The following is a 27,412-nucleotide window of genomic DNA, read 5'->3' as shown; positions in this document are numbered from 1 at the left end:
CATAATACTTTTTAATCTTCTTAGGTTAAATTATTATTATTATTATTATTATTATTGTTTTCTGAAAAAGAGAATATATATATATATATATATACATATACATACATACATACATGCATACATACACATATTAAGCATTTCAGACCTTAGTTCACAGCTCACACCTTATTTGTGGAAAGTGCATTCTGTTTCACCGCCCGACCTCTATCAGGTGGATTTAAACCCCACGGACCTGCGGATGTCCGCATACTAATAAATTACCTTTTTTTGTACTTTGTCGCAGAGACTGACAGAATGCTGTTTTTAATGGGCATTAGACCACCCTGCTGAGTTTATATATAGAGCTGCTTTAATATTATGACCTTTGTGCCTCCATTATTTAATGATGTTTTTCACCATGACCTATTATTCGACTGACTCTCGCAAATTACAAGATAAATAACGTTATTTCAGTGTTGATGTCCAAACACTTACAATTTATGATTGTTAACTTGAGTCTTTAATTTGCAAATGGGGAAGGGGAAAATAAAAATAAAAATCTAATTCAGTCTTTATAGCGCATAAAAGCCCTAGATCTTCTGGCCCGTCATTGGATTTTGCTGCTTTACATCCCGACGGTTGCCAAGTAGCAGAAGCCCTTGTTTTCTAATGCTCTAATTTGGTATTCAGCACGAGATTGAATCTTATTTTTGTATGCCAGACAAAGTGTTTAGATGGAGGGTGATTGCAGCCAGTCTGGAGGCTGTTTGGACTGTTTTTCATGGGCAGTACAGTGCACAATGTGCCGTCTGAAACAGAACACAAGCCTATTGAATGTGGGATCTGCTTTGTGGTTTCTAAATGTGTGGCGAGCTTTTGGAAACGTGTGCGAGGAGACGTATGAGCCGGGCATGGCTGTGTCAAAACAGAACAAATTAGATATATGCTGAAATGACACACGGTTCACAATGAAAGCAGTCTAGGTAGGTGGCTCACTAGATTTTGAGACACAATCATCAAGGTTTCAAAGCAAGACCTGAACTATCTGTAGTCTTTCAATAACAAGACAAAAATAAACCGAAAACACTGAGCATTTTCATTCAAGCGCATCAGAAATGTTCTCACAGGCATAATTTACGCTGGCGCTGATGAGTCACACCATCAAAGTATTTTTGAGCGTGGTTTGTAATGATTCTGTAAATGAGTGCATTTTTAAACTTTAAAGGGCTTTGGTTGTCGTCCAGAAGGAATGAGAAGAAAGTCTATGTAGAAAGAGGCTAATTTTAGGCGCTAGCTGGCTGACTTCACGAAGCTTGTGGGTGCTTTAATGAGTCATAATAAAGCCATTTCAGGCCAGCTGAGTGAAAATAGATACTTGATGAGCCGAAGGTCGTTATACATTTGGATTTTATTGATTTTTTTTTTCCTGAGTCTGAGGTACGAAGTCTAGGAAATGGTAAAAACCTGCTAGCAGAAGCCATAGTTGTAGATGTGTCCAAGCTTATGCGTGGTGAACCGAAGACGTTCACTTATCTGTTTTGAGGTCTTGTCCCTCATGAATTGTTCAGAAAAAGCAACGTCAGCCGGCCATTTCTTCTTGTTCGGTGTGTGTGGTTTATCGAGAGTGTTTCTGAAGTGATGGAAACATCCTGGCCTACTTCATAATGGGCCAGCAGCTCCACAGGTGGATCTAATACTATTAATAGATGGATTCCCTCAGGCGGTTGATGGCCATCAGAACAGTTATTTAGTCCAGTTATTAAGGATCGCTGGTTGCAACTGGGTTAAATGATTCTTTTCATTTGTACACCTTGTATATGTGTTTCCATCTGTGCAGGTGATTCATATGTTTAATGATGTCTTAATGGTGTGAATTTCGCATAGCCTATTTTTAGGACCATTAAGATTTTGTATTATTATTATTATTTTTTTTGCGTTATGACATTATTTTCAGGATAATTAAGCAGCCCCCACCCCTTCTCATTATCGTAATGTGAAAAATTCTCATTCTCATTAACGTAATGTGAGGGGAAAAAACAATGCTACACTATTTCAATTGATTTATACGTAATGGTAGTGCATGATGTACAGCCTGCAGTTAATTATTTATTGTGTCCAGACAAGGTGATTTTCTGTAATACAGTAATTAGAATCTAATGAGAATCATAATAATGAAAATTACAAACAGATTCAAGAGTCAAATATACATTACAGTAATTAGAATTGGAGGGGAAATAGTATTAGTATTTGTTGATTTTTTTTTTATTATTATTATTATTTATTGTATTTAGTTATTTTATTTGTTTCATTAATTAACATGCAACTTGACTGCATTTTTAATGTTACAAAAGATTTATGCTTCAAGTAAATGCTGCTCTTTTGAATTGTCTGTTCACACTGAAGACTAAACTAATGGTTTCTGAAAATTAACAGGGATAAATTACATTTTAAAAGGTATTTAAAAAAAAAAGGTATTTTAAATTGTAACAATATTTCACAATATTACTGTTTTTTACTGTTGTTTTAAATAAATGCAGCCTTGGTGAGCTATATATATATATGTGTGTGTGTGTGTATATGTGTATATATTAGTTTATACATGCATGCATACATACATACATACATAAATACATGCATACATAAACTTACTGACCCCAACATTTTAACGTTGTGTATTTTAATGAAATAAAACAAGCTTGACAGGCTTTGTGAAATTCACCCTGAAGAAACAACCTTAACGTGGATAAATGAATTACGGTTGATCAAAATCATCTGCTTTTACAGGAAAACATGGGCCGTACCTGCCTGAGGGTCTGTCAACCTGATATGACCTTTGCTGTTATATGATTATCATTTATTACTGTTATCTCTATGAACACATCATAAATGGGTATAGTGTGCTGTTTGTAAGAAGAGACTCATTGTACACGTCATAAATCAGTCTGAAGATACAAAGCGCTTTAATATCCTTTAGGACATGTTGCTGTCTGTTCTGCCTCGGCTTATGGTTTACGGTCTTTTATCAAGACAAGACAAGAGAAAGCTGCCAGCTCTTGTAGATAAGAACATCTCTTTGATTCTGTCAAGGGACAGTATTTTACCCTGTTGATGTGTGTTGGGGATAAATGAATGATGTTTAATGTCATAAACAACTCATGCTACTTTGAAATAGCACAATTTCAGCTTTTGGCATTGTTTCTGTTTTTTTTTTTCAGTTATGGTTTGATTTTCTAAACATGAGTTTAAAAAAGTATATTTGACAGATCAACAATAATGCCTGTGTACTGTTTTCTATCCAGTACATTGTTCACGGTACAGGTTTATAATTCTACATTATATATTTGCGAATTCATGATTTTGCACATTAGTTTAATGTTTTAATGGCTTTATTGGAGGAATATTCCACATATGTGATGATGATGATAAATTTTGGACAATTTAGGCATTCTAGATAAACCAGATTTCTGAAGATATGAGTCATAACGTGTTTTCTTCAGGATATTTGATATGAATTACATTTATATCAGTGAAGGTCAGATTATGTAATGTCAGTTTTATTATTGTTAACTAAAATAAAACTGTTCAAAATCTTTTTTTGGTAATTGAAATAAAGCTGAAATCAAATATAAATATTAGATGAGGATCTTAAACTTACAAAAACTTGGCACCTAACTGAAATAATTTTAAATTAAAGCACCAAAACTAAAATAAAAATATTATTTAAAAAAACTAATAAAAATGACAAATGCACGACAAAATTACTAAAATTTAAAAAAAGGGAAAAAAAAGAAATGTGAACAAATAAAAGATCATTCAAAATATGAATTAATACTATAATAGCATATTTATTTTTCATTTTAATTTCTTTTTATTTCTGTTTTAGTCATTTTATTACATCATTAGTAAATTTAGTACATCAGCTTAAACTTATGCCAAGGTATTTTTAATACCTGTTTTTTTTTTTCATCTAATATACACACACACAAAAACACATTAAATTAAATACTACATTAAATTACTTCTACTAATAATACTAAAAAATACTACTACTACTACTAATAATAATTCCAACTTCTACTATAAAACTAAAATTGTTGTTCCCAATTAAGCCATCAGCCAACTGGTATTTACTTTTATTGTACTCTTCTTTCTTCCAGCTGGACCAAAAGCACTAGTATGTGATCAGTGTGGCGCTCAGTTTTCCAAGGAAGACGCCCTGGAAGCCCATCGACAGACTCACACAGGTAGGACCCTTCTCGCCTCATCTAACCGCAAACCACTTCGCTAAATCACCCTAGTTAACCACAGTGGAAAAAACAACAGTAAAGTGGAGATGCGTCATGCATGTACCAGTAGCAATCATGTTTATGACCCTATCAAAACTCCATTCTGATGGTCTTCTATAATTCAGCAGGGAAGGTTTCGGCGCCCTCTAAAATTTCAGCCAATAATATGTGGTGTTACAGGGCAGGGCGGCACACCGCTTTGGCACAGCAGCAGTGCCATGTTTCACCAATCTCCATCACTTTGTCTAAACATGGCACGTACATTTGTTAGAGCGACTGTACTGAGTTACCAGAGCCTGTGAGTCATCGGCGCTCTGGCACGATCATTAACACGCCAACAGCGCTCAGCTGCCACCCTCCTGTCAAATATTCATATTTACTGACATCTGATGACTGCAAGGTTGGGTTTCAGTGGTACTACAGACATTTTAATAATCATATTTTAGGTGAGGTAAATAGTGTGCTCTGATAGGGGTTGGCATGGGATGATATATTGAGTGTAAACTTGTTTTTGTTGCTTCATACCTGAGTGTACTCTGTCAGGACACATTGAAGCATGTACATCGGCATTCAACTATAGTCTAATGAAAACGAAAATTCTGTCATTGTTTACTTAACCTGTTGTTTTTTCATGTGTTATGTTACAAGTCTTCAGAAGCCATGTGATAGCTTTGTGTGAGGAACAGCCAGAAATGATCAAGTCATCTTCCCCTCCAGTGAGCTGTTAACTCGAGAACCACTGCAACTGGATCTTTGATTCAGTGAGTTGAATTTGAGAGCTGGATAAATTGAACAAATCATTATTTTCATCTGGTTTCAATGAAATAGAATCAAGCTGAAATTATTCATTCATGTATTGAACTGATTCGTTCATGAGTGAACCCTCACTGAACAGCGGTTCTTGGGAAACAGCTCACTGGAAGGAATAACAACTTACATTTCCGTCTGTTCTACACAGGAAGCAATTCACACTCAAAAAGAATGTGTGACTGATGTGTGATGCTTTTTGTCAGTTTTGGGGCCCAAATAGTCATATGAACCTTGAATTCAGTTTTTGACATTTCCTTATCATATTTCCTGTTCTCGCTCATAAAAGTGAAAAGTGAAAAGTAAATGCCACATATGTTTCTGAATGTCCTGTATATACAGCAGTTCCAGAAAGAACTTAAGCCATGATTAGCCTAGATAACAAAAAATCAACCCCCTACAGTGAGCTGTTAACCTGAGAACCATTGCAACTGGATCTTTGATTCAGGGATTCAAGATTCAAGAACTGGAATACATGAGCAAGTCATTCTTTTGATTCAGTTTCAATAAACAAGCTGATTCGGTTCACAAATCAGGCTGAAATGATTCATTCATGAGTGAACCCTCACTAAATCAATGAATGACAGCGGTTCTCCTGTTAACAGCTCGCTAGAGGGAATAACGACTTAAATTCTAGTCTGTTCTACACAGAAAGCTATTCAGACTACCACAAATGTCCCTGTATCTACTGTATATACAGCAGTCACAGAAAGATGATTAAAAATGTCTAAATGCAACTAGATCTTTGATTCAGTGATTCAAGATTCAAGAACTGGATCACATGAGCATGTCCTTCTTTTGATCCAGTTCCAATAAACCAGCTGATTCAGTTCACAAATCGAGCGGAATGATTCATTCAGAGGTTGAACTGATTTGTTCATTAGTTCATCTCACTAAATAAGTGATCCAGTCACAGCTGTTCTCAGGTTAACAGCTCACTAGAGAGAATAACAACTTAAATTTCAGTCTATTCACAGAAAACAATTCAGACTTGAAAAATGAATGTGTGATTGGTATGTAATGATACTTTTGGAGCTTAACAGACATAGTCATATGTGACATTTCCTGATCTCATTCCTGCATCTTTCCTGTCTTCAGTCCACTGTTTATATCAATAAGAGTGGAAAAAATGCCACAAATGTCCCTGAATCTATGAACAGTGAAAGAATCTGGACACTTGAGCCATGATGAAAAATGTCTCAATGTTGCAGCAAAAAAATAAAATAAAATCAAACCAATAATGTATTGTACATAAAAATACCTCAAACACACTTTTCAATCAAGTTTGTTATATTTAAAAATGATAAAAAGTAAAGAGAAGTTAGTTCTGAGAATCACTGGAGTGCCAGTTGTTTTTGCACTTTATCCAATTCAATGACATTTGTAAGTGTTTGTTAATTGTCCAAACATTTTCCTGGCCACTTCAGTCCAATACACTTACATTTACATTTATGCATTTAGCAGACGCTTTTATCCAAAGTGACTTACAGTGCATTCAGGCTATAAATTTTTACATTTATCAGTATGAGTTCTAATCTCTATACTGCGTCCTATATAACCATCATTTCTACCTTATGTACTTCTGTTACTTATTGGCTTATGAGACTGGCGTCAGAGGATGCAGTCTGTCACAGGTATTCCAGACTGCACTAATTAATTTGCTCTCTGGGTATAAAAGTGTTTCATGGGGCTAATGATCCACATGTTGAGTCTATATAAAGGTTGAGTCCTAATTAAAACAAGGTGCCATACTTTTGTCATCTGCGTGGATTTGAGGTGCTAAATGTTTCCATGGCAGCCAGTTCATAAAGTCTCTGAATTTCTGTTGGATCCGAACCTGATTCTGTAATATATTTGTATTATTTTTACAGTAGGTTATGATGCTACTACAATGAGGGTGCAATATCTGTCGCCTGTGTTCCTCAGGGAGAAAGACGATAACCTTCTCTAAAACGTTGGCATGTAACTGTAACTCGCTGTGGCACACACTGTATAAATACTTAATGCATGTCGACATAGAGGTGGTGTTAACGATGCCCAGAATTTTATACCTTCTCTCCCAAACTTGTAAACATCCCGTTCTCCGTTTCAGTTTGGCAGCACATTTAGTGGAGAGGAGGGGAAAACATACCTCATCCATTTTGAGAAGCCTTTTTACTGCTGGGCTCTGGCCATCACTCACACACAAAGTGAGAGATGTTGTCATCGCTTACATACATTTTCTGGACTTAAGCAAGCAAGAATTTAAAATTTCTGCCCTGGCTTCTATGGAGCCAAGATAGCCTTCCTGTATGAAAACTAGGGCTTGGTTTTCATTTGAAGTAACTGCATTAATTTCTGGGAACAAAATTCATTTCTAGGCCTAGCATGGGAATTGAGAAATTTACCAACTATTTTTATTTATTTTTTACCTGCCATGAAACTGTTTTCATATATTTTTTTCTAAAAATATATAGGGCTGTAAACTGATTCTAGTTTTAATCAAATTAAATTACGTGATTAAAAGTAGCTTTGAAAAAAATGTCTTAACACTGTTCTTTTCTGTCATTTTTCTCCAACTTTCCAAAGAAATATAAAAACAAGGCATCCTATATAAACTTCTGATTATTAATTTTAATCCATACATGCATACATACATACATACGTAAATAAATAAGTAAAAATAGAGGGTTCATTCTGCTATTTTTCTTTCTTTTTTATTTTATTAACCGTAATAAGTGCCCATCAATACAATTCTGTACAATTTTATTTTTAATAAATTAAAAATTAAACCATAAAATCAGTATGAATGCTGAAAGTGAATTTAGGCATAACAACATTGTAATGCACAGTATGAAAAATTTATATTTATTTTGAGATGCTAAAGATTTCTATAAATTATGTTTTCATGCATTAACTTTAAGTGTTAGATTACAGCAAAATGTAATTTACTGATCAATTAAAAAGAAGAAAAAATATTGTATTGCCTGACAACCAACATGGTACTGATATATTATATTATATTATATTTTATTTTATTTTAGTATTTTTTTTTATTTAATTACATTTTATTTTATTTTTACTGGATGGTTTGATTTTTATTATTATTACTCAAGTCAGTTACTTTTCCAAGGGTCAGATTTCCTCATATCATAAAGCAGCCAACCGAGGAGTAACTTTTGTTTTATTTTTCCTAGCCAGTTTTTTCTTGCATTTGAGTATTAATTCTGACTCAGGCTTTAAGCAACACGATTGTCCTCAAATGCCAGCATATGTAAGAATGTCAGAGGTGAACGGCCTGTTTTTTTGAGGTTTTTAGGGTTGCAAATGGAAAAGAGGATTGCAAGAGACCCATGGGACGGGGGCCGGCCGAAGGGGGGAAGCTGGTGGCATTTGGTGCCAGGACAGAGCGAGAGACAAACAACATCATGTGCTGTTGTTTACACTCAGCCGCTGTGCTGTCATAGACGAGACCTACTAGAGAGCTGACCTACTTAAAAGCCTCCTAAAATAAAACTCACTAGTGTCTCAGGACCGATGCACTGGCGGGCAGGCTGGAAAGCAGGCCAGCACATCACAGCTTTCTTTTCCTCTTCTCCCCTCCTGACGGAGAAGCACTTTATCGCATCCTTCGCAGAGCAGAAATAAAATGTTATTAAAGGGGTTTTATTCGGGACCGGAATAGAAGCGATTTGCCTTTAAACGATTTTGGCCTGAGGGGCGACCGCTCGTCCATCTGTCTTATGTGCTTATGACGTCAGATTTCCTAAAACTCTTCCATCGTGCTCATCTTGCCACACAAAAAGTGTCTTGCATTTACAGTTGGGGTGAGGGCACAGTGGAATTACTCACCGGGAACACGTTGTGACTTCAGTGATCTGGCCCACAGAATAAACAGTGGTTAAACAAGAGCAATGTATCTCTTGTTGCGTTAATTATTAAGCAGACCCTTCCTTACTTTGCTAGATTGGCCTCTCACTTTGCAGCCGAGCGAATCGCCGGGGTCATTTGAGGTATAGCCAGTGGGTTAAGAGTCATCCACACACACCGATCTACCCGGTTATATTTAGTAAAATGCATTTGAGCTCATGTGACTCTGATGCATTTTAAAGGAATCATTTACAGCAGCTCCATATGATAACGCACGTGTTTTTTTTGGACACATGCACACTGTGGTTTTTAGAATCGTTCTAAACATGTATGACCTTCTGTCTTGTGTGGAATGAAAAAGGTGAATTTTTGAAGAATATACTGACTGCTCTTTTCCATGAAAATGAATAGAGACTGAAGCTTTCAAATCTTCATTTAAGACACATAAGCATCAAAAAAATTATCATGAACGGTCAATATGACATTTGCTTTATATTGCAATCCAATTCATAAACAAATGAACTGTATTAAATGATTAATTAAAAAGATTCTCAGAAGAATGATTTGCTCACATATCAAAATCATGAACCACTTGTATGTTGTCCGTATATTTTACGGACAATAATCCATCAAAAATTATGTAGCCTCGCACATGACATGCGGAGTAAAAAAACAAGATCTCCATAAATTATGAATTTGGTTTCAAGATTTACTAATTTGTTCCCTAATTTTTTCCCTTCACCTTCCCACTATTTGTTTTTTTTTTTAATGCATGTTGTGTGGGGCTCTGTAAATTTTGATGGAAATCTTTGGTAAAAACTAGCAAGGTATCACAAAAGTGCTCCATGTCGATTTGTGAGCAAATTCTTCGTCTGACTTGAATCATTCCAATGAATCAGTTGACATAGTTCACAAAACCTAAATAATTTTTTTCATGAATCGAACTGATCAGTACTCACACTGATTCCGTAAAAATAGTTAAGACCAAGCTATTTGAATGTCTGTGGCATCTTTGTTTCTTGTTCAGACACAAAATGGTCTGTTCTCCGTACACACAGAGATTCATAATTTAGTGGATTTGAATATGGTTGCCATTCCCAAAACTTTGTATGTGGCCTTAGTAAACTTAAAAAAAGCTGATTTTGTGCAAATATTGAAGTTGTATTCATTGATATAGACCTTTGTAAAATTGATTTTTCTACAATGACCTGACTGTAACTAAACAGGTTGTATTGGCCAGACCTCAGCAAGCCTGTACCCCCCACCAGCTCCGGCAAGACTGATTGTCTCAGTGGTGCTACAGATTTCCCAGCATGCCCCTTCATCACACAGTGACTAATTCCTATTGTGCTATAACTTCAATGCAAAGAGATGAAGTCCTTTCGGCCCGTCGGGAGGCAGAATAAAACGCTCCTGGCATCGTGGGGTGTCCACAGTTTTTGCTAAGTCGCTCATTGTTTGGAAAAGCACATCTTCACGTGCATCTCTCCGGCTGTGATTCCTGTGTCCGTGAGCTTTCACGAGCGAGAGAGTCAGAGCAGCAGGATTTCTATATTGCCAGGGTGTCTATTCAAAAGTTAGTAGTTGAAGTAGTTAGTATGTAATTAGATTCTGGAGATGTTTGCTGAGACCTTTAAGAAGAGCTGAATTAAACTGCAGTCTTTTTGTGTCGTTTACAATGTAAATAAGACTGAATCTCAGTGTGGGAATTTTTTTTTTTTTTTTTTGATAGACTCAAGGCGGGAAAAAAAAGCTAAAAGTGACTTGTTTGTGGATGCTGGGATTAACACTTCAACTCTCTTCTGTTTGCTTTGAGACATAGATGTTTGATTTTGGATCTTTAGATTCATTTTCAAGATATATGAAAATTAATATCTTGATATAGATACCTGAGGTTCATCATTTTCACTCTGATATTTTGTAATTATTTAGTCTCACTCACAAAACCAAACAGATTCCTTTCCTGTGGCCACAAAAGAAACAGGATTTCACAATATGTCACTGTGTCTTTATCAGAAAGAACCTCCTGTTCACAGAATTAGCTCAGAACAGGTGAATCTACCCAGTTTGTTCTGAGATAAAGAGATTAGATGTATTTGTTGTGCTTGTTTACATAGCTGTCATGTTTACATCTCTTTCTCACAGTGGCTTTTTCTTTTTTACCAAACATTGCTTTCTATTCAAGCAAGCTTTCTATTCACTGACTAGACTGGCCAAGTCAATGGCTACATCATATAGCCTTTTTTATATAAAAGCATATAATGTTGAGCATATAAAAGCATTGGCTTCTTTCATGCACCTTGATGAACTGATCCACTATAAAGAGCATTTCCTTTGTATGTTTCACAAAACCTGTTGTGAACATATCCAGGTCACATTTCACCCCAAAATAGAAAAAGGTTGAAAAAAAAAAAAGACAAATAAAACAAATTGAGTTTGAAACAATTTTCACTCAAAACGTGATAGTAAATTTCACAAATAATTACAAAAAAATGGCATTCAATTAAACATGAAATTATGAAGTAAAAAGACTGAAACATTATTTTCTTGTAAATGTAAAATATGACTTTCGTTATATAAGAAAATATATTTATTTGCATTTTAACATTTAAATTCTCATCCAGTGTGTCTGGATATTTTGAATTTTCTTGTAGTTCTTAGTATTCTTATTAAAGTTGTGTGTGTGTGTGTGTGTGTGTGTGTGTGTGTGTGTAAATATATATAATTTAACATAAATTATAGATTAAAGGTAGTAAATATAATTAAAAAATCTCAAAATATTAATATTATAAAATATATATAAAAATGTATTATGATTATGCTGATGATAATTCTTCTTCTTTTATTTTATTATTATTATTATTATTATTATTATTTAACATAAATTGCAGGCAGTAAACACATACTACCATGATTTAAAAATGTTAATAAAAATGCTAATAAAAAATGTTAATAAAAAGTAAAAGTTATTATTGATATTATTTTATTTTTAGTGCTACCACTTCTAATGCTAATAATACTAATGTTAATAATGGAGCATTTGATACTGCTGCTCCCCAGGCGCCGCAGCATAAATGGCTGCCCACTGCTCTGGGTGTGTGTGTTCATGGTGTGTGTGTGCACTTTGGATGGGTTAAATGCAGAGCAAAAATTCTGAGTATGGGTAACCATACTTGGCCACATGTCACTTCACTTCGCTTCACTTCACTTCTTCACTTCACTTTACTTCACTTCACTAATGCAAAATATGTTTAACTTTATTATTATTATTATTATTATTATTGATAATAATAAAGTTAAACATATTTTGCATTATAGTAATAAGAATTTTTCTTTTGCATCATGTTGTTCACAAGTGGAAGGCACACGTACTTCATTGTCATGAAATTAATGTCAACATGCAAACTGAAATATGACCTGGATGTGTTATTGACAGGTTTCATGCGATCCACCCATGTGTTGTCATCTTATGGAATGTGCTAAGAATTTGTTTCATCACAGTCATTTCATATATTGAACACACTGCTTCTCTAAGACTTGTAAGTTGAGGTCTGAATCGTTCCGAGAGTTTTGAATTCCTTCCTCTTTCTAGAATGTTACACAAACCTGCCTTTGGTTCCTAGAAAAGTTTGGTGTTCTCGCACTCCACTTACTAGCACTGTGGGAATTGGATTAAGTCTCTGGCCTTTATTCTAATTCACAACTTTGTAGTCATCGGGTGTCAAGGGGTCAACTGACCAGTGTGAAAGGCAAATCCACTCTCTATTGTACAGTTTCCCTTCAGCTGCCGGCCCTCTTCAGCCTGGGAAAAATGGGGGAGGCAGCACGTCAATTAGGAATTAATTTTCTACCGCTCTGAAAAGGTCTCAGCAACTTTTAAAAAAAGGCTTAATTGGCAGGACGATCAAATGGGGGTGAGAAACAGCCTGTTGTGTCAATACATCAGCTTTGAGGTGTATTGATTTATGGACTGATAAAAGACAAATACATATGGTCTTTTGTATACTCCTCTGTAGTTTAATAGGCTGCTTTATCCACTCCAGTAGTTTTGTATTTGATGTACTTCTTTAATTAGGGGCCATAGAATTAAAAGGCTGCATCTGAATCATTCTGTAACATCATTAAACTCCTTATCTTAATGTGCAGAGCAGTATCAAGCATTCTTGATTCTCATTGGATGGAAACGGTAATGAGGTCAGATGCAAAAATGTATAAATGTTGCTCATTAAGATGGTTCAGACAGAAGCGTGACTCACAGCTACGGGTTTATGTATGTGAAGCGTGCTGTGAGATGGGGTCATTTGAGGAAACCGTCTGCGTCATTAGTTGTTGTTACACAGTGCGCCCCCTGCTGGCCTTTAGCATGACAATTGGCAAATGCCACCTCTCAGACAAAACAGAGAAACATTCCTGAATAACTATGCAGTCATGTAGAATTAATAAATGAAACATTTCATTAAACAACTTCTTTGCTTGATGTTTTGCTCATATTTTTACAGAGCTCAGTGTGAGTAAGTTTCAAGTCAGTTATTGAGTCTGTTACTCGCCCTGACACTTATCATGTTACATGTGTTGTTATACGGTACCTTGCAAATGTACACATTCTATATATCTATCACTGATTTAAATGTTTATTAATGTTGAAATTGCTATTTATTTGTTATAGTTTTGAAAAAATCAGTTTAAATAGTCAAATCAGTTATTTTATTTTATTTTACAGTTAACTTTATTATTGTTTGTATTGCATATTGTGAGAATTCCAATCATGATTGCAATAGTTTTGGACAAATCAGTAAAAATTGCAATAATTATTTGTTATAGTTAAAAAATAATTAAAATAATAAATAAAAATCATTTTATTTTATTTTAAAATGTATTTATTATTATAAATTATATATTTAATTTTTGCTTTATTTTAATTTAATTTATTTGATTTCATTATTTATTGTATTAAAATATGATACAGTTTTTTTTTTATGGTAAGGCCAGTGAAAATGTTGTCAGCGCAAGTGAAAATCTTAACCAGTATCCTAATGAGGCCAGCTGCAAAAATGCTTACAGTTAAGGGCTGCATTGATCACGCATCGTTTATAATGCATAAACCTAAGGCTTCAGCTCAGTTCCTCACAGGTTTGAAACTCCGGCCAACACCTTTTTCTGTGCCCTGACCCTCATTAAGTGTTGTGAAAGGAAAGGCTTGTTCTGAATGAATACTGACATCCCATAGCGCTGTACACTTCTCTTTTCTCACTCTCTCTCTCTCTATATAATTTTTTCTGGACCTCTCTGTCTGTACTCCGAGTCCTTCAGAGACCTTCATAATGCATTTCAGAAGATTCTTTCATCTTTACATGAGACGAGGTCATGATTGTTTCTTTATATATGTCCCCTATATAGTACAATACATGTCAAATCAGTTCAGTTGAGCTACATTTACTGAATCGCATGCATTTAAGATTCAACTTTATTCAAGCGTAATTCCATTCAAGTAATGAACTGTACTTTTTATAGAATAGTACTCCCTCAAACTTTCTCTCATCACCATTCTGATCTTTTTCCGGCCGCTATTTATTAATTGTCCAGTAATTATGTACGATTCGAGTTTTTAATGAGTAGCCATGCACCTCCGACAGCAGAATAAGTTAGGACACAATCTTAATGAGGGACTGCTGAGAGTCTTTTGTGTCGTGGAAAAGCCACCTCAGCAGCAGTGCGCTTTAAAAGCCCGAGGAGTCACACAGATTAGCCGAGTAAGAGGTGGACCTGTGGACGTGTAAACAATAGAGCGGGTCATTCATACTCTAAGCCTGATTGTCCCCTCACTGTCCAGATGGCCTGCTGAATAAATTATACCAGTAGGTACAATGCATACCAGTGCAGGGGCTTTAGGCACAACTGTTTGTGGAGTCACACAGGGCTTTTTCCTTGTTCTAACGATTATTAACAAGTACGAGCGGTCAGCAGTTTGACGTCTGTAAATGAAATCCTTGAGAAAGTGAGAAGGGGGGGGGGGGTGGGTAATGACAGACGAAGGGTCATGTGAACACATGACGTACGCAACAAGATACAAAAGAGACAGAGTGATCCAAGGGTGTTAATGTTTTGCCATGTATATCTGCATTATTGTTTTTATATAATTTAAATGTCATTGTCATTTTGTAAAAATCTTTTATTTTATACTTTTATGCATGAATTATTTGATTTTTACATGTATAGATGCATATTTGTGTGTGTGTGTGTGTGTACAAAATAAAATCACTGTTTCTTAAAAAATACATATACATATATATATTTTCTCTGATAATAAGGTATGTATGTATGTATGCATGTGTGTATATACAGGTGCAGCTCAAAAAATTAGAATATCGTGAAAAGTTTTTTTTTTTTTGTAACATTTCAAAGTGAAACTTTTATATATTCTAGATTCATTACAACTAAAGTAAAACATTTTTTTTCATTTTGATGATTAAGTCAAAAATCCAGTATCTCAAAATATTAGAATATTCAATCAAAAAAAGGATTCACAAAACGGAAAAGTTCAAGTTCTCTAAAGTATGTTCATTTATGCACTCAATACTTGGTCAGGGCTCCTTTAGCACAAACTCCAGCATCAGTGAGGTGTGGCATGGAAGCGATCAGCCTGTGGCACTGCTGAGGCACTATTGAGCCTTCAGCTCGTCTGTATTGTTGGATCGGCTGTTTCTCATCTTTCTCTTGAAAATATCCTATAAATTCCAAGTGGGGTTCAGGTCAGGCATGTTAGCTGGCCAATCAAGCACAGTAATATCATGGTCAGCAAACCGCTTGGAAGTGAAAGGAAGGAAGGAAAAGGAAATCAGCATCTCCATAAAGCTTGTCAGCAGATGGAAGCATAAAGTGCTCTAAAATCTCCTGGTAGACGGCTGCATTGACTTTGGACTTGATAAAACACAATGGACCAACACCAGCAGACGTCACGGCACCCCAAATCATCTCTGACTTCGGAAACTTCACACTGGACTTCAAGCAACTTGGATTCTGTGTCTCTCCCGTCTTCTTCCAGACTCCAGACCTTGATTTCCAAATGAAATGCAAAATGTACTTTTATCTGAAAAGAGGACTTTGGACCACTGAGCAACAGTCCAGTTCTTTTTCTCCTTAGCCCAGGTAAGATGATGATGATGATGTTGTTTCTGTTTCAGAAGTGGCTTGGTAGCCCTTTTCCTGAAGACGTCTGAGCGTGTTGACTCTTAATGCACTGACTCAGCTTAATTCCTCTCCTTGTGAAGCTCTCCTAAGTGTTTGAATCGGCTTTGCTTGACAGTATTCTCAAGCTTGAGGTCACCCCAGTTGCTTGTGCACCTTTTCCTACCCAATTTTTTCCTTCGTCAATTTTGCATTTAATATGCTTTGACAGAGCACTCTGTGAACAGCCACACCTTTCAGTAATGACCTTCTGTGACTTACCCTCTTTGTGGAGGGTGTCAATGATCGTCTTCTGGACCATTGCCAAGTCAGCAGTCTTCCCCATTATTGTGGTTTCAAAGAACAAGAGATACCCAGAGTTTATACTGTAGGTATGTGTAAATTAATGAAACTAAAATGTAAATATTATAATATTTTGTGATACTGGATTTTTGACTTTCATGAGCTGTAAGCTCTAATAATCAAAATTAAAACAAAAAAAAACTTTTGAAATGTTTTACTTTACATATAATGAATCTAGAATATATGAAAGTTTCACTTTTGAAATAAGTTACAAAAAATTAAAAAGTGGGGGGAAAAAAGGTTTTTACGATATTCTAATTTAAGATATATATATATATATACAGGTGCATCTCAATAAATTAGAATGTTGTGGAAAAGTTCATTTATTTCAGTAATTCAACTCAAATTGTGAAACTCGTGTATTAAATAAATTCAATGCACACAGACTGAAGTATTTTAAGTCTTTGGTTCTTTTAATTGTGATGATTTTGGCTCACATTTAACAAAAAACACACCAGTTCACTATCTCAACAAATTAGAATATGGTGACATGCCAATCAGCTAATCAACTCAAAACACCTGCAAAGGTTTCCTGAGCCTTCAAAATGGTCTCTCAGTTTGGTTCACTAGGCTACACAATCATGGGGAAGACTGCTGATCTGACAGTTGTCCAAAAGACAATCATTGACACCCTTCACAAGGAGGGTAAGCCACAAACATTCATTGCCAAAGAAGCTGGCTGTTCACAGAGTGCTGTATCCAAGCATGTTAACAGAAAGTTGAGTGGAAGGAAAAAGTGTGGAAGAAAAAGATGCACAACCAACCGAGAGAACTGCAGCCTTATGAGGACTGTCAAGCAAAATCAATTCAAGAATTTGGGTGAACTTCACAAGGAATGGACTGAGGCTGGGGTCAAGGCATCAAGAGCCACCACACACAGACATGTCAAGGAATTTGGCTGCCAAAAGCACCAAAAGTTGGTTAAATGACCATGGTGTTGGTGTGCTTGACTGGCCAGCAAACTCACCAGACCTGAACCCCATAGAGAATCTATGGGGTATTGTCAAGAGGAAAATGAGAAACAAGAGACCAAAAAATGCAGATGAGCTGAAGGCCACTGTCAAAGAAACCTGGGCTTCCATACCACCTCAGCAGTGCCACAAACTGATCACCTCCATGCCACGCCGAATTGAGGCAGTAATTAAAGCAAAAGGAGCCCCTACCAAGTATTGAGTACATATACAGTAAATGAACATACTTTCCAGAAGGCCAACAATTCACTAAAAATGTTTTATTTATTGGTCTTATGAAGTATTCTAATTTGTTGAGATAGTGAATTGGTGGGTTTTTGTTAAATGTGAGCCAAAATCATCACAATTAAAAGAACCAAAGACTTAAACTACTTCAGTCTGTGTGCATTGAATTTATTTAATACACGAGTTTCACAATTGGAGTTGAATTACTGAAACAAATGAACTTTTCCACGACATTCTAATTTATTGAGATGCACCCATGTGTGTGTAATTAATGAATAAATAAATAAATAAATATATATATTTGTATAAAAATATTAAGCAGCACAACCGTACTGAACCGTGCTGGTAGAGTGCGTGTGCGTGACTTCGCCACTCAGGATCTGTCACTTGTCTGTTGCCTGGCTGCTAGTTTCTCCGTAGCTTGCTAAGCGCGCTATTTTGATCAATGTAAACACAAATTAATAATAAAATCTAAAGACATTTCTGATTATCCTCCATAACGCAGTGGTTATTTACACCTCATATCATATGTAAACAATTGTGTTACCACGGCAACGACTGACGCATTTGAATTGCATTCCAAAGAGATCCGTTATTAGCCCCGCAGTGGAAAACGAAACCGTATCCGTGCTGACTGGCCCGGATCGGCACAGAACGGAATGGTTAAGCAAAGAGAACCGTTCGGCCCGATAGTGGAAAAGCGGCTCAAATCTGCATGCTTCAGCAGAGCAACTGCCATTGAGATGATGGGAATGCCAATTCCAGGTATATTAGAGCGCCTTGGGCCCGAACTGTGGCAGACAGGGGACATTATTTTCTCATTTGGTGCTGCAAAAATGCTACACTGCAGCTTTGATTTGGAGCCAGTGCAGTCAATCCAATGATGATGTGTTTATTCTGTTCTTGAGACGCATGTTTGTTTCTTGTATTTACAATCCATGTTAGTAAATCGTATCCAGTTCGGAATCATGGCAGAGTTATATTCGATGCGGCTGGTGAGCTTGCAAGCCAGAGGGATAAATGTGTTTACTCTTGAAGTATTTGTCCCCTCCAAACGAAATGAAACTCGGGCTTTGACAGCTCCCCCTCTCTGTGTGTGAATCATCTGTATCTGATCTCCCTGCACTAATTCCAATTTAATTGCCTGTTGCCTGCAGGCTCCTCAATAGTGGTAACAAATGGTTTGATTTTGTAGTCCTCATCAGGCAGCATTTTAAATGCAGCACTCTAACCCCACTCGAATGCCAATGAAGCACCGAACAGCCTCGTGTTTACTAATGCTCGTCCTCCCCCCGCGCTCGCGTCTCTGTTCCTCTCATATCTGATTAAAGGGGATTTGTAAGAATCGGCGAGATGCATGCAGCCTCTCTCTCCATTGTAAATGATATTGGGGCAGAACAGGCGGTCTTGGCTTCTTGTGTATTTTCGTTTTAAGAGGCGAAGATGTTCTTCGCCGGATAATGCAGTTTAATCTGTTTAAACGAAGTTTTGACATTAAAGTTCAGGTGTGATGTGGGAAGGTGGCTCTGGCTCTGCATGTGAAATAGGAGCCGGTACTTTATATAAATTTTTAAAGCGTGCTTTATGATTAATGTGTTATCTTCAAAAGAGTGTATCTTCATTAATTCTACATAAGCAGGGCTAAAGGAATATCCTAGACGCAACAGAGAAAAACATGCCTTCATGGCCTTTTGAGCTCCATGTCTAGACCAAATGGTTAATAGATGATGAGGTTTTCTTCATTAGTGGTGTTGGCTTGCATTGCCATTTACTTTTAATCATGTTTAATATTAAGCCTAAGTAATAAACTAACTTGAGCGTTTTTAAGTATTAACTGGTGTGTTTTAATTCTTTTTTTGGCAAAACTGGCAAAAAATTACATGGTTACCTGTTTGTACTAAACGATTTACATCCACACAACAGTATAATCCGAATTTATGTAAGAAACATCTCAACTCAATCTCATCTGGAGATTATTTTACGGCGTTCAATGATATTTTTGTTTTCTCTTCATTACATTCTGGGACAGGTGGGTTCTTTCTCTCTTCTCACATCTGCCTTCTGCGCTCCTGACCTCTGATCCTACTCACACGCACCACACAATGAGCCAAACCACTCAACTTCAACTTTTCCCCTCCATTTTATCCTTTCTTCATTTCTGAAATTTCATATCATAGCATAAAGTATATATTCTCTTAGTAAAACATAAAACTAAATTATGTAGATTTTGTTTTTAAAAAAAGAGACTGCTTTCTGGAATACTTGATTCTGATTAGTCTGAAGGCTATATTTATGAAAAAAAAAAAAGCATTATATTTTGTTTTCTTATTCCTATATTATTATTTAATGTAATACAAATAAGTTTTTATGTTTATTTTATATGTATACTACTGTTCAAAAGTTGGGGGTTGGTAGGATTGTGCAATGTTTTTGAAACAAGTCTCTTGTTCACCAAGGCTGCATTTATTTGATCAAAAATACAGTCATATTTTGAAATAATATTATAATTTTAAATCACTGCTTTCTATTTGAATATATTTTAAAATATAATTTATTCCTGAGTAAAATTTTGGGACATTCAAGACATCCTTTATCATGTGCATACGTATCTTGAGTCAATTTCGTTGTTTTGCCGAGAAAATAATGGGTGGTCTCAACCGTAACTTCGAAAAGCCCTGGGGAAGCCAAGGCAGAACACCGTATAGCACCAGTAACGGCTCTTTTGCTTTGTTTGGATGCTCAAATTGAGTTATGGCGTTCTGACTTTGTTTAACTGTGCGTCAAAATGAAGTTATGGTTACGGCTTGGAGTTATACGGTGTTCTGCCTTTTTTTTTTTTTTTATTTATTTTTTTTAAACTGTATGCCGCATTTAAATTATGGTGTAGACAAACAAATTAGATCGCGATCTACCAAACAGCTCCATATAACAAAGCACTGCAAAGACTAGATACCTTGGCAGCAATACGTAATCGTGAATAACCTTTAAAGATTTTTTTTTCCTTTTTATATTGCAGATTATTCACCAGGCTGTCACTTCTAGTTGGACGTGTGTGGACTCGAATGCCATAGCATGTAGCATGATCAATCATAAAATCAGTAGCCTACTAACAGTTCGCAATTAAATCCATATCCTACCTTTTCTTGTAACCCGATAAAATCAATCCATGGAGATGAGCGTCGTCGGAGATGTTTAATCCACAAGCATTCTGAGCATTATTCCTGATGTTCACATCAATCCACAATTCGTTCTTTTAGGTTAGGCTATTTTATTCAAGTCAATACAAAAGCAATTATGTTATGTCTAGCATTATTTTACGTTACTGAGCATAGCAAATAAATTGGTTGCAAAATGGTCACATGTTTTACTTTTTGGCTGCTTGTTACGGTCAAAAAAGAAAAAAACTTAATACAGTCACATTACTATATGCAATAGCCCTGAGATAGCCCATGATCAGTAGATTTTATACAGGTGTTACTGTAACAATTTTGTAAATAATGATCAGCAACCAAATATTGATAATGTGGTAGTTACTGCCTTTTGCCTTGGTGTGACTTCTCACTTTTTGCAGACAATGCAAAGGAAGAGTACAGTAACTTCAAAATAGGGGTAAAAAGTTTGAGCTCACAATTTTTTAATGTAGACCATTTTCATTACTAAAACATATAATTGCCAAATTGCCAGTGTCCTACCTATAATTAATTTGGCTGGACAAATAAAAAAACTTTAAAATCATTTTTCGCAGTTTCACACTCTAGTGAGTTAAGGTATTTTGCCTTTGTAGGGTAGTATAGTCATGCTGTTTAATATTTTTTGGAAAATGTGATACTTTTTAATCACAAAACTTGTTAAAACTAATGAAATTCCCTTGTCGTAACTGTATTACTGTTTGAATTGCATTTTACTAAAATTTCCTCTTTCTGTATTTCCAATTCAAATTCCAATTTAAAATGGTATAGCTTGTGAGCAATGCAATTCAATTCACATTTCCATTCATGAATTGAAAGTGAGACGATTAAATTCTGTATTTTGCCCAACCCTGATGTCTTTGTGTTGGAAAACACAGTAGACACTTACTTTTTTAAAATCTTCTCATCATTTGGACGTGCTGGAGTAGCTGGTGACACAGCTCTTTCTCCTGTTGTGTGTGTGGTTGAGGTGTAGTGTGGGTAACGGGCAGCTCTGGAGTCTGTGGGAAACAGAGCAGAGCAGCTGCTGAGGAGAGCCGAGTCTCTGACACTCACTCTGAGAGAGGAGCTGGCTCCATTAACAGCCCTATTCACCCGGCTTAAGCTACTCTGTCAGCCACTTCAGAACCATTAAAGCTCTGCTGGGAGCTAGACACAGAGAACGAGGGAGACAGAAGGAGACAGGGAGAGAGAAGAATGAGGAAAAATAGAAGCAGGGGGATGCTCTCAGAGGAACTGAGTGATGGTATAAATAGTTGGAGTTGTAGAGGTAAATTATTCCTAAAGACATTAAACAGTAGTGAAGCTAAGCTCCCTCTCTCTCTTCCCCTCATGCTTTCTCTTTCTTTACCACAGTTGTCTCATATATTTATACCCGTGCTGGATTGCCTGGATTGTTGTTTTTTTTTCTTCTGAAAAGAGCTGACAACACAAATATCTGTTATGTGTCTGATATAATGAAGCTCAAGAATGTGTCATCATTTCTATTTCTGCAGTATTTCACAGAGAGATTTGCCTTGAATGTTTTTCTTCGTTTTTTTTTTTTTTTGTTATCCTCGAGCTAGACTGGCGTCCAAAAGAGACCATGAAAATGCTTCCTTTTTTGCATTCTTTTTAATTGAATACAGTTCAAATGATAATTTCAGCATAACCTGGTAGGACACCTGAAAAATGTTCATGAATTTAAGTATTTTTATTATTATTCCCTAACTCCTGTTTTGTTTTGTTTTGTTTAGGGTTAGGGTTAGTTTTGTTTTATTTAACCAAAGACATCTTGCCATGTTTACAAGAGTTCATGATCATTACATTTGTTTAGTGACCTAGAAAAAGTGCAGAATCTGAAATGTTTCTTTTCTTTTTACATTCTTGCAAATTTCTTTTTCTTTTTTTAATAGCAATAGTCATAAAACTTGTTACTTTTATATCTTTGATCTTTAGTCAAAAAGTTTTCAAGGTTGAATATCTTCTCCCGCACCCTGAATGGCCCTTCGTAATCAATGTCGGCTCTTAAACTTGGAGAGAATAGAAGAGAAATCGGGCAACTTGTCTAAGTACATTTACACCAAACTCGCATTACAGACGAGCTGTCAGTGTAGTGTAGAGGTTCATTTTTATGTGTCTCAGGCACTAATGCTTTTTTTTTTTTTTTTTACTCTGAGCTCTGTCGTAAATGCTGATTGATTGAGTGAGAAGTCAATCCCAGCCTGCTGTTCACGAGCCCACCACTGGGCTTTCACAAAGATTTTAAATTAGAGACAGCTTTACTTGAAAGATACATTATTGATTGGCCATAGATACTGAAAGCACTGTTTTTTTTGTTGTGGAGAAAAGAGAAACTAAGACAATACATCTAAGTCTCTTCAACCCCATCCATTATGAAACACATAGACTTATTCATTCATTTTGCTAGAATGTACTTAACAACAAAATGGATGAAATCCAAATTCTGCATTCTTTGCACTAAACACTAATTAAACCCCCTCTCGTTTTGTCTCTCATCTTCAGGCTCGGACATGGCAGTGTTTTGTCTCCTATGTGGGAAGCGTTTCCAGACCCAGAAGGCTTTGCAGCAGCACATGGAGATTCACGCCGGCATGCGTAGCTACATCTGTAGCGAGTGCGAACGCACCTTCCCGAGCCACACAGCGCTCAAACGCCATCTCCGCTCGCACACAGGTGAGCTTTACCTGAACGTCACTGGCCAATATCTGAGTCATCTAAAAGCACATTAACACCTTCACACATCCATGTAATGCAGAAAAGGGCAAGCGGGCCACAAGCTGAGATGTGGCAAAGTTTCAAACAGTTAAGGAGGAATATGTTCATACTAGTTTTATATAAACCTCTTACTTATCCTCATACGAGCCAAATTTTTGAGTATTGATAAGTCAGGTACATATCATCACATTTATGCCAAAGAACCACCCACCTAGACAGAAATGGGCCTAATATTTGACACATAAAATGTCAATGTATGTGCCAGTGGCTAGTATGTCTTTAACTTACTTAAACTTCACTTCCAAAATCCTCTCAAACTTTGTCAATCCAGTGACGAATTCCAGTGTGCTAACTTGTAAACAAAACTTGGTCTCCCTATAGTCTGTGGGCGGCCCATCTGAGGCTCAGACTATCTTCTGACAGTCTTTTGTTGCTTTTTCTACCTCAGCTCCCTCTTTCTCCTCATAGTTTCCTTCAGGGAAACTTTAAACTTAAGTCAAGCCCCTCTATTACAGACAGTAGGTCAAACCTGACCTTTTTACCATTCTACATTATGAGAATTTCTGAGTGTGAGAATTTAATTATCGAAATGACTCAAAAACAATGACAAAAAGAGGAAATTTATAGGTGGAAGTAGGATGTTTGGTAAGGTGGCACTGAGATTCTTTTCATTGCAACAGGTACGATTCCAATATATAAACATGCTCATGCAAATATTTGCTAGAAATTGAATAAATATAAATCGACATTCATTACAGTTTGTTAGAAGAGACTATATCAGTGTACTTTGTACAAGCATGTTTAACAGTTATCTCTGTTTTTCCTTCATAACTAGGCAAACAGAGATGATTGAATCCATATGGTCTGGCAGTGAACAGAAAGAGCACAATTGCCCCTACTCCATTTACTTGCAAGAGTGCATCTTTCTCTCACTTTTGCTCTCTCTGTCTGACCTAAAATACCAGTAAGATTGTCAGAGGCAGTTGAAGTCTAGACTCAACATGTAAATTTTTGATAAGAGGGGCCAGAAATGAAGTGAGGTTGTTTTTTTTAAAGAGTCGAGGCATTAAGTATGCACTCCATCTCGCCACAGACCGCTGGGTACATGAGTTTTTCCAGAACAACATCTGAAAGGACATTCTGACGTTCCTAACAGAGTCTGAGTAAATGTCAACTTCTGTAGCTATTTCAACAAGCAAAATCTGATTTCTCTTTACTTGAATTGCAGGAGTTTTAAACAGCTTGCAGACGTGAGTGTAAACTTTCTGAAATTGTGGTGTTTGGACCACATCTCAAGAGTTAATTTCTAAATTGTCAAAAATGTCCAGGTTTTGCCTGGGTTTTCCTATTGATTTCATACTTGTTTAAGGTAATACCTGAAAAGTAGTCTGACCAATAACATTCAGGCATTGTACATAATCGACCAGTCGTGATGTGCAGTAAGATGGGAACTATAGAGAACGGTCAAAGCAATGCAAATATGCATACATATAATGTATAAGAACTGTAAAGTACATATCAATAGGAAAACAAAGCCAAAACCCTGTCATTTTGGCAATTTGGAAATCCTTTCAAAGCCTAGGAGAATCATTGATGATCTTAGGTGTACTTCAGTCCTAAGATGTTTATCCTAAAATAAAAATAAGACAACTGTTGCATACACTAAGAGCTATAACATTTATGTGGAAAACAGACATCAATTTTGGAAGAATTTAATGAGAAATATTTGAGGTCGTATTGACAGTCTCTGACTTTCGGTTACAATATTTAGGTCACAATTTGCTCTCTATTTAATCAAAAATGCTATTTAAAAAGCATGAAATTAAAAAGATCCTGTTGAGATATAGATGTAAATTCAATTAGCATACAACTGTTCATGTCAGTATACTGTATGCTGTGTTATGGATGCTATTATGTTCCAAATAATAGTTTTTGCAGCAATGCCATAAAAGAACCCATTTTAGTTCCCCAAAGACTTTTTCAGTTTTGAACACTGTAAAAATCTAAAGAACTTTTTCCACTATACAGAGTCTTTGTGTAATGGAAAGATTCCATGTATGTTAAAGATTCTTCGTGGAACCATCAATGTGAAACAAAGAACCTTTATTTATAAGAGTGTAGTATCTACCAGGGTTCTTAACTAGCTTAACCAAAAGTTAACCAAAAAAACTCTTGGTTTTAATCAGGATTTTGGCTGATAAGCAACACATTATTCTACTAGCACTAACCAGCATAAATCATCAGCTCGACTAGTCCTTCCAGCTCAAATATTTCATGATGCAACAACAGAATCATAACTACTAAATAAAAAGAACCTTAGATGTAATTTACCCCAACACAATAAGTAATACCTGGGCTCCTGCAACATCCACCTGTGTATTTCATACCATCTGCATTGTATTTACAATGTGAGGGGCAAATCAAACAATGGGCTGCGTGCGTCTCCAGTTGCTCCTCTCTTCATTCTGCACATGTAGGCTGTTCTCATTAATATGCCATTCCTGTTCGCTCTCCATTTCACTGCCAGGCCATTTGCAGACAGTGGCGGCTGTCTATGTTCACAGCTGTGTTTGATGGTACAGAGCACAAAGCTCACATTGCTTATGGCACAGACAGTCTCTGCAGGTCGTTCGGCCTTGACTTTCAAGCCATTTTGTCAGGCTTATTCAATATTTAACAATGCTTATGTAAAGTTCGCTGCTTTTTATTTATTATGGAACAGTAGTGTGTAACCTAAAATGTTCTGTCGTCAATAAACACTTTCATGTGCGTTCAACACCGTGTTTAACTTCCAGTTCGACATTGTCTGCACAATAATAGACTTTCAAACGTGGAAACGCACTGAAGCTGATACCTGTGGATATTTCCTCCATTGTGTAGTCAGTGACGTGTTCAGAATGCGCACGCAGTAGACGGCGTTAGCGCATTAGCATGCCTGTGGTGTTGCGAGTCTGGCCTGCCTGCTGCCCGCCTCTGGGCAATTAACTTTAATGACAGACAGGCTGGAGGGCTTTCAGAAGGTGCATCGGATAAGTTGATACAGATGCATAAAGACTGCCACTCTATCTATCATCTCATATCTGTTCACTAGGGATCTCATCTCTCCCAGTCTGCTTCTTTTTTTTTTTTCTCTTGGCCCAAATAGAAACCCATTCATCTCCGGCAGAAGTGTATTTGAATGTGAATGGCGGGTTGTGATTGGCTTAGAGAACGTGCTCGGGGAATTTCTGCATTGTCTCTTAAGAGGAGGGTTTAAGTCGGAGCATGACGGAACATAACAAGAGATGCAATTTATTCCCGAGCACGGCTAGCACTTGGACAGGGAGATAATGAAGAGCATAGGTCACCGCCGATGACTTTAAAGCCACGCCGCCCGGGCTGAAATGTATTAAATATTGCGAGCGTTATATGCCGCTGCTGTCTGAGGAAATGATATGAGGGGCTGTTAGTCAGAGCGGAAAAGCAATTAGCAATCGGACGGCGTTTGAAATCACCACATATCAGACTGGTACTGATCACTGACATTAGAACAGCCGGCGGAGAGAAACGTGCTGGATAATTCCCTTTCAGCACCTTGTGATGTTTACTCGATATTAATAACTCTGTCATCTGAGTGCAACTCTCTGCCTGTTTTTATTTACAAGCTGTGTCGATTCAACAGTTCTTTGAGATCACTAAGGAAATGTTAGTCTTCTTGTTTAATAGGGATTGACTGGAAAATCCAGGTCATACCAGACTGAGGTGGCTAACAAGTTCAAGCTATGTTTTGAAATGTGGTTAAACAGCTCAGACATGTCATTCTTAAACCCCAGCATCTAGGAGTGTAACCAATCAACCAACTAAACCAGTTTGGAACAACTAA

At 36.5% G+C, this 27,412-nt stretch overlaps 1 protein-coding gene across 2 annotated transcripts in view; it reads left to right on the top strand.

Annotated features, from left to right (window-relative positions):
* zbtb16b (zinc finger and BTB domain containing 16b) overlaps positions 1-27,412 on the top strand; it is a 58,886-nt gene that overhangs the window by 23,654 nt on the left and 7,820 nt on the right. For both annotated transcript variants that reach the window (XM_058799483.1, XM_058799484.1), the window contains 2 exons: positions 4,137-4,223; positions 23,338-23,508. In XM_058799483.1, the coding sequence (XP_058655466.1) occupies positions 4,137-4,223; positions 23,338-23,508 (258 nt within the window). The remainder of the gene's footprint in view (positions 1-4,136; positions 4,224-23,337; positions 23,509-27,412) is intronic.

This window comes from Onychostoma macrolepis, chromosome 15 (assembly GCF_012432095.1).
Source record: "Onychostoma macrolepis isolate SWU-2019 chromosome 15, ASM1243209v1, whole genome shotgun sequence".
Lineage (NCBI taxonomy): Eukaryota > Metazoa > Chordata > Actinopteri > Cypriniformes > Cyprinidae > Onychostoma > Onychostoma macrolepis.
The sequence above is the reverse complement of the archived record's forward strand: the minus strand, read 5'-3'. Positions and strand labels throughout refer to the sequence as shown.